This window comes from Schistocerca gregaria, chromosome 8 (genome assembly GCF_023897955.1).
Source record: "Schistocerca gregaria isolate iqSchGreg1 chromosome 8, iqSchGreg1.2, whole genome shotgun sequence".
Classification (NCBI taxonomy): Eukaryota; Metazoa; Arthropoda; class Insecta; order Orthoptera; family Acrididae; genus Schistocerca; species Schistocerca gregaria.
In genome coordinates this window covers 305562517-305571647 of record NC_064927.1, presented here as the reverse complement: position 1 = coordinate 305571647, position 9131 = coordinate 305562517, and the positions used below count along the sequence as shown (strand labels likewise).

The 9131-nt window shown below is 40.6% G+C and overlaps 1 protein-coding gene across 1 annotated transcript in view; it reads right to left on the bottom strand.

Annotated features, from left to right (window-relative positions):
• Nucleotides 1-376: 376 nt before the first annotated feature.
• LOC126285159 (uncharacterized) overlaps nucleotides 377-9131 on the bottom strand; it is a 57711-nt gene continuing 48956 nt past the window's right edge. Inside the window, exons 4-5 of the mRNA XM_049984470.1 lie at nucleotides 7100-7239; nucleotides 377-715 (exon numbers count right to left, since the gene is read on the bottom strand). Coding sequence (XP_049840427.1) covers nucleotides 686-715; nucleotides 7100-7239 — 170 coding nt within the window. The 3' untranslated portion in view covers nucleotides 377-685. The remainder of the gene's footprint in view (nucleotides 716-7099; nucleotides 7240-9131) is intronic.

Here is a 9131-nt window from a genome sequence, read left to right as displayed (position 1 = left end):
TACGACCCTATAACTAAAGCCCTTGGTGTATATATTCATCGTAATTAAAATTTTATGTTTTCTAACCAATGTTTTGGCATACACGTCTACATCTTTTTGCTGGATAGTATCTTATATCAAACGCTCGCATTCTTTCTGTGGCACTTCGCCGCCTCTTTCATTGTACTGCGTGAAATCCAGGTATTTATGTGTGTCATTACATTTTTTTAATACCATAGTAACGATTGACCAGTGTTATTGTTAATCACAGTCATAACTCAGTTTTGTTAACTTTGTATTGCACAAGGTAAGGATCCAGTCGTTTATGACTGAACTTGTGTGGAAACGAGGATATTTTGACGTAGGCAGTTAGGAAAAATGTAAAAGGAAAGGCCTCTTTATTGATACTGAAGTTTTGGGATGAAATGACAAAATAAGTCAAATCATCATGAGGAAAAGAAGTAGTATATTTCCAATAGAATTGCGGAAATTAGTATTCGTGGGAGCTATTTCTGCACATGGTGCTGTTATTACTCAATTTATAGAAAGAGCAATAGATGTCGTAGCAAATATTCTGCACTTATTGGTGATGATGTTATCATTTATTATGGTGGTGAACAGCAACAGGCCTAGAATGGTGAGTAGCCGTTGTACGTCAGTGCGGTCGTGGGTTGGTAAGAGCTCAGCCACCTTCCTGCATCGTGGGTTAGCCCCTAAATGGAGGAAGCGTTGGACGCTAGAGAGGAAGACAAGAAAAAAAACTTGGTTATTTTTTGTTTCTATCATATCTCGAGCCATCATCACGTTCCACAATTAACTTCTTTTATCAACGAATGTAGCATATGAATTGCAGCGAATATACAAGGACCTGTTTGTGAAGTTTGCAGTGTCTCCTTACCTATTATGTTACTGTGCACGTCTGTAGCAGGGAGACAGGAAAAGCAACAGACCGTCTGTACACTCATCGTGCACAAATATCAATCAGTATTTTGTAGATGGGGTCGTTTGCTTCGTTCTCACGCATCGTTGTTGACAAAGTGTATGATTACTGCATAGCTTTCAAGTGCGAAAGGCGACATATATCAGTTAACTTACTTTAACGAAAGCCTAGTCATTAAATATCTCTCCTTAGTTTGACACAACAGAAAGATTATGTGTCGAGGAGGCATCACAGAAACAGTATTAAAGATCAAGTAAATGTTGTGTTATCGTCGTGGGTAAAGAGTTTACATTTAACTATTTCAAACTGACAATAGGCTAAAATTCATGATTTACATTGTGGAAACGCTACGAATTATGCCGTGATGGACAGCATTGAAATTATTATGATGTTCAAAAGCTTATTCTGTGATTACTTTATCTGTTTACCGTATACATAGCAACTTATACTTTATCTGTTTACCGTATATATAGCAACTTAGCACTACCAGTCTCCTTGGCTGAGTTATGTATTGGCAGCAGACGGCGGCTGAGAACATTGTGTGCCTTATGTTTTATAATAAATGTACATTCTATTTATGCTATGGTTAAGATCTGTGCCAGGCGTTCCATTTGAAGTGGTCTGTTTCAGCGTGTCTGCCTGAGGGCTATTAGGTTTAATGTTTCGAGGAAATTAAAAGTGAGTTAAGAATTAAAAATAAGTATCAATGTTACTATGTCGGAAGTTTAAGGGAAGTGTTGTATCGACGTCGGGCGGGGACGATATGACAGCAGCCGTGTCTGTTACTGAAATGACGTTTGTAGACATGTTGACATTACTTTCATTCTTCGAAGAACTGGAACCGTCTTCCTACAACTAAGTTCCTCCGGCACCAACGGGGAAGGTGTACTTTACACCATCTATAGTAAGTACTATAATCTAGTCATGTACTTCGTATTTTAGAATTTTGAAAAAAAATTAAGGCCGGCAGGTGTGGCCGTGCGGTTCTAGGGGCTTCCGTCTGGAACCTCGTGACCGCTACGGTCACAGGGTCGAATACTGCCAAGGGCATGGATGTGTGATGTTCTTAGGTTAGTTAGGTTTAAGTAGTTGTAAGTTCTAGTGGACTGATGACCACAGATGTTAAGACCTATAGTGCTCAGAGCCATTTGAACCTTTTGAACCATTTGGAAAAATATGTATACTGCTTCCCATGAATTCTTCTAGCATATTCTACAGTACTTTTAAATTTTTATCATCTGAGGTTAATTCAGAAATTTAAGTTGAAGCGATAAATGTAGATGCAGTAGTATACTAGTAGTCCATGCGACTTTCCGCAACGATAGTCATATTAAATATTTTCAACCTCTGAACGCAAGTTACACGTCATCATCTTTTTAAAATGTATGCTGTTAGTAAAAGTCCACAACAGCTAAGGATATGTGTACTTTTTTTTAAAATTTTTGTTTTCGTGGTGCTGTTGATGAACAAGATAGATCTGAGTTTAGTAAGCAGTAGGTAGTGACAATATTGGGTAAGGGCGGTAATGAGAGTAGAAGTAGCGCAGAAATGTTTCGGGTGAGTGAGTACCAACCATGTTAAGTGAGTTTGCCCGTTGGTACGAAAGGGAAAATGTGCAATGTCTTAGTGACTAGCTGCATGGAACGAAAACTGTTTTAGTTATTATGTCTGACATGTGCAGTAGGACTGCGGGATTTACAGCCACTGTTCCCTTCACTTGCGTTATATGCGGAAAAAAGCTGTGTATGCTTGGACTCACGCGGTTAAATTTCCCTAGTCAGGGAGAATTGTTACCGTAATAACGATTCAGCTTGAAAAATTCCATCATTGGTTTCAGATGTGGGAACTGGTAAGATGGAAAATTCGGACGAGATGTTATTAACAAGTGACTCCGATTAAATTGCACTAAATTTAGCAGTATCGCTAACTTTGGGCAGTTATTTGATAAAACATTTGAGGCAGAGGGTAGCTTTACAAAGCACAAACATGTAAATTTTGTGTGCTTACGATACCATTGGTAATTTGGTTGGGGGGGGGGGGGGGGGAAGGAAGACTTCGAGATCGATCACTTGTCAACCTAGAAAGCCAAATACTGCGTTTCTTTCCTGAAGTTCCCACTGATGACTTGGGAGCGAAGAAATGGTAACAGTCTTAACGACTCTTGCCCTCACGGATGAAACAACTTTAGCCATTATCGGTTAGTTGTTACGTGAAGGAATAATTAGACTATGTATCATCATTATATTGACTCATACTTTTAGTTCTGAAAAGATGACGCGGGTTTGGTCAGCAGCTGATTAAAGAGGAAGGACATCACACACACCCATACCCGAGGCAGGATTCGAACCTGCGACCGTAGCAGCCCCGCGGTTCCGGACTGCAGCGCCAGAACCGCACGGCCACCGCGGCTGGCTACAAAGCTATCCTCCAGTCTATTTCACTACGAGACTTCCATTCTTGTTTTCGTGCTACGATAAGTCCGAGATATTTATTACACTATACCATAACAAGGCTTCGTTTGCAGAAGCGTCTAAGACTGTTATAGTCTTCACAATGCCCCAAAATTTATATGAATTTAACTGAGTTTTGTTCAGGCCTTCAGTAGGAGCTGCGGTGTTGTTGCGCCTCCTGGGCATCATTTTTTGACACAACTAGATGTGGCTGCATGTACTATAGTGAAATGAAGTCAAGAGTTACATAGATACGGTTCCAGGATTCCTTTATAAATAGTCCTCCAATCGCGATTACCTTCACTTTACTGTGAATACGAGGAAGTCATTGTAACTAGAGAGTGACACATGATCTTAGTGATACACCTTATACATAACATATTATAAGATAATGTTTTTTTGCGAGTCATTCCTGTCGTGATTTCCATACTTTTCAGCATAGACCAAGATCGATTCAAGAGAGTTTCACGTGCGCATTTGAAACATCGCTGCAATCGCTGTAATTTTGGTGACTACTAAATTTTTTTGAAGAAAAGACACTATAGCCATTTTATGAAGCCCATACAGCCATAGCCCATTTCTGCGAGAAATGTTCCTCAGGTTTCACTTCAGCATATGCACTTACTGAGTCGTTTAAGTAAAATAAATCTTGAGAATTATTTCACCGTAAAGGTTCAGCCGTATATTCTTTTACACATCATCACTTCCAGTCATTTCTTTCCCTGTTGCAGTCGCAAATAGAGCGAGGGCAAAACTACGGTCTACAAGCCTCCGGACGAGACCCAGTTTCTGTAGTCTCATCTTCGTGGTCTTTGCGCGAGACGTACGATGGCGGCAATAGAATAGTTCTGCTGTCAGCCTTAAAACAGAGTGGACTAAATATCTGTTATGGAGCCTCGAGAGAAGTGCGCTGTCTGCCCTCCAAGGTTCTCATTTAAGTCCACAAAGTAAATCTGCCTGCCGATCGAACCAATCGGTAACAAATCAACATCACGAATCTGAATTATTGCGATGTTTTCCTCTAACCCGACCTATTGGGTATCCCAAACACATGACCAGTACACAAGAAAGTAATGGCACTAGCGTTCTGTATTCCGCCTCCGTTATAAATGAGCTATATTTACCCAAAATCCTTCCAATAAACCGCAGTCGATCATTCGCCTTTCTTCCTAAAAACCTGACCTGATCGTTCCATTTCATATTGTTTTACAAATTTTCGCCTAGATGTTGAATCGATGAGTCTGTGTCATGCAGCACACGACTAACCCTGTATTCTAAAGTTAAAGTAATTGTTTTTTTCCAACTCCATCACATTATCTTACATGTTTCTAAATTTATAGGACTTTGCAACTCATCACACAAACTAGAAATTCTGTTTGGTTCATCTTGTGTCGTCCTACAGTGAGCCAACGTCGACACCTTCCCGTACATTAGAGCATCATCAGCAGAAAGATGTAAATCTCTATAGCCTGTCCGATCACTTACGTATATAGAGAATAAAAGCTGTAAAATCATGCTCCCCAGAGACATTCCTAACAATGCACTTATCTCTGATAAACCTTCGCCGACAAGGAAAACGTACTGGGTTGTATTACTTAAATAGTATTGAAGCAACCCACATATCTAGAAACATAATCCGTATTGGCTCAAGTGGCTCTGAGCACTATGGGACTTAACGTCTGATGTCATCAGTCCCCTAGATCTTGGAACTAGTGAAACCTAACTAACCTAAGGACATTACACACATCCATGCCTGACACAAGATTCGAACCTGCGACCGTAGGCGTCACGCTGTTTCAGACTGAAGGGCCTAGAACCGCTCGCCCACAACGGCCGTATAATCCCTCTTCTCGCACCTTCGTGAACAACGTGCACTGGGGCGCTATGTCAAACGTTTCTCGGAAATCTATGACTATCAATCCGCTTTTTACCCTTCAACCATGGTTCGCAGTATATCTTTTGAGAAAAGAGCAAACTGAATTTTACACGTGGGCATAGGTACGTGAAATGCGTTCTAATGTAATGTAACTGTGAAATCAATAAAAGAACCCACTGTATGAACGTATTTACGAGGGGCTTTCAATAAGTAATGCTACACGTTGCTTTTCTCGGCCAGTTTAGGTCGGAAAGTGTGAAATTTGTTGTGGAACATCGTTGAATATTACCGCTTCAGTCCCTGTAGTTTCATTAGTTTCGGATTGGCTGTGTCTCTTTACATGACCATCAAATTAGGGTCTGTCACTGAGGTGCATTCCAAGCATAAAGCTGCCATTAAGTTCTTTTCAGCGGAAAACCAGAGCGTCATAGAAATTCGTAGGTGGTTGGAATGTCGACGGAGACCTAGTAGATGAAAAAAGCACGATGTGTCGTGGGGCGAGACGTCGGTGATTATCGCTGGAGGGTCGCTCAGACCTGTCCGGTGTCCTGCGTGACGGGAGGTCTCACGCAGCTGTGACTCTTGCAACGTTTCAACGAGCGGACACTCTCATTCGAGGCGCGTTAGGACGACGGTCTTCTGGGACACTGAAGATGTTGTCCTGTTTGACGTCCTCCCTCATGATGTAACGGTCAACTCTGAAGTGTTCTGTGCTACTACAACGAAATTGAAGAAACGACGTGAGCGTGTTAGTCGCCGCTACTCTTTCAGTGGGTGTATTACATTATCGTAACATTATCGTAAAAAATTGGTTAGTGGCAACAAGATGATGAATCTTCCATTACACCCCACCCACCTCACTACACGACGTCACATTCGTAAACACGTAAAAACACTGAAAAAGGGTAACAGTGTATTAGTTATTGGTAAAACTAGAAATCCAGCCATGGCAGTGTATGTTGCAGATTCCGTGCTTTACTCCACACAGTCACCAAAACTTTGATTGTTTGACGCAGCTAATAGGAACATTAATCATATCGACCGTGGATCTCTGATGCGTAGTGCTCACAAACGATGTAACATCGAATAATCAGTGAACTAACAACTGAGCAAAGATCCATAAACTTATTAATAAGTTCATGGCTCATATACGAATAATCTAAAACTTTCAGTTATGTCAAATATTCATCCACAGGTGTGATGCTAGCTGGTGATACGAAGGATACAGGAAACTGCTCAACCGGGGGAAGCAATCAGTCTGCAATGCAAAAATATGGCATACCTTAGGTGGCACTGTACGAGCTCTTAGATTACGTGGAAGAATCTCCGTAGCTTGGGTGAAGGACGGAAAAAGCCAGTTGACAAGGTGAACGAGTTATTTCAGCTTTAATCAGCCCAAATGCTAAGACGAACTACATTCTGAAGGAAAATTAAGGCTACATGACCATTATGCTTACTACCTAAACCACGTTACAGCGCGTGAAATAAGAAAAGCTGTAATGAGAATACCTTCTCAAGCAACAGGTATCGACACTGTTAGGCATACCATATTCAAACATATTCCAGACGGCAGGCAGATACCTCGGTTATTAATGTACCAGCACTTCACATTTTCAATGGATCATTTCGCGCTGACATTAACCTGTGATCTTGCCCTGTCAATAACCTAGACAAGCGTATTCGAGGAACTTTATTCCTTTACATTAATTATTCTTGGTGTTGTGATATTTTTTCCGTCAGGCTATTTAAATTTTCCTTCGAGTTTGGGACACAACGCCTCCAATGGGTAAGAAGTAAAGTTCAGACTACTCCTAAAAACAAAAACCCACATGCACTTAGTGATAAACTAATTACCAGATAATACCAAAACGCTGGATTATACACTTCGGTAACGTGGATTTCCATGGGTATCGTCGGCTTGCCATTTGCTCTGGCCGCTGAGGCGGGATGTGGCGCTCGTAGACTTTGACGGGGCAGGTCCCTTCCATCGCGTCCTGTGCAGGAAAGTTTAGTTAGTTACTGCTGAGTAGTTTCCTGCAAGTAAAAGTGTTTTCAATCGTTTCATTCAGCTACCCTATGGCGTGGTAATCCACTTACGGATGCTGAAAGCAGAAGCTACACTCAGCTACATTCTCCCAGTTCTACTTTAGTGTTCGTTTCTGGTGCAGGCAACCTCACGCCGAAATGTACATTTTTTGCTGTGAGTTGTGTGAGCGTCGGTGCGTTTCCGTCAATTAAGGTATCATGTCCTGGGAAGTGCGTTGCCATTAGCTTACAATCTTACTGCAATGAGGTGTATTTGTGGTTCGGGACGTTTACGTTTCTTTTCTGCATGCAAATTGCCCTGAGTAACAGTTATCATTAGTTTGTCTGTCCGGTGTTTTGTACAATCAATTGTCTACTGAAATTTCTGGATTTGCGGAATCTGCCTCATAGCTTGTACTGATAGACTATATCAGGGATTGCACGATTAGTTCAGAGAGTGAACTGACGGGGAATCAATTACGCTTATCATTCTGGCGGAAAAAGGTTCTGTTCAAACAGTTAAGTAACAGCGACCGAGCAAGGATGTACTAATTTTAGAAAATTTGTGGTAAGTTTCTATATGACCTAACTACTGACGTTATCGGCTCCTAGGCTTACACACTACTGAATATTATTTAAAATAACTTACGGTAAGGACTACACATACATCCATTCCAAAGGGAGGATTCGAACCTCCGACGGAGAGAGTCGCGCCAACCGTGACAAGGCACCGAAGACAGCACGGCTACCCCACGTGGCGATGTACTAATTGTAATCAGCTCCACCATAGTTGCTTATATTGTCACTGGATCAAGTATGTATCTGTTTGGATTCACCGAAAACTCGAATTCATGATATCCATGTCCGAGCGAGCACTGAGTTTCGCTGTATGAGTTTTATGAAATTTTCTAAACGCCGTTAAGTGCGTGCGTATTAAGTGTTGCCTTTTGTTGCCAACAGTACGATAAGAACTGCATTGCGTTTTCGCATTGCACGTTGTTCAGTGTGAAATACTGAAGTGTGGCAGTAAGGAAAACGTATGTGGGTCACTGCGGTTCAGCTGGATAAGGTAATGTTAGTGCCATCTTTAGGTGAGAGGGTTTTTGTACGAAAGTTTAAGAGATATCTTACGACAAACGGCCTTACTTTTAAGAGGCGGTCACGTTAAGAGTTAGTTTGGTTGTAGTTCGGTGTGTTTCCACTAGTGTGTCTACTAAATCATAGCAACGATTACGACAAACCGGGCTCAGGTAATACCTGTTAAGCGTGCAACTTATTCGGCTATTGATAGTGTTAATTGCTAACTGTGATAACCATTTAACCCATGTTATAATCAATACCACGTGGCAGCTGTGTTTGTTCGAACCGCTTCGACCAATTTGCGGACACTAATAATTACCAACTATATGATAATGAACTGAAGTGTGTTGTTCGTATTACTTTTTGGTATTCTTTGATGTCAGAATTTTACTTTCTTGCAAATATACATTCACAAGTTAGTGTCAACATTTTTTTCTAGGACACTTCTTTAGGTTTCGGAGGTGCTGCAAATTTTATTTAATTAATAGTCGGGCTCAAACTGTAACGATTGACAAAAATTCATCGCTTAAAAATAAAATCGCTGATTAAAAGCAAATTAACATATGTAATGTTTCATCGTAAAAATATGACCTTGAATATATATTTAAAACTTAGCAGTAATTATTTTAAACTAACACAAGCACCAACAAATTTCAGTACTTATTAATTGTATAAAAGTGGCAATGAAGAATTGAAAAGAATATGAGCATAAAAATCGTATAATTTTTGGAATACTCAACTAATTTAAAAAAATATTTCCTTCACTATATTTTTCAGACAT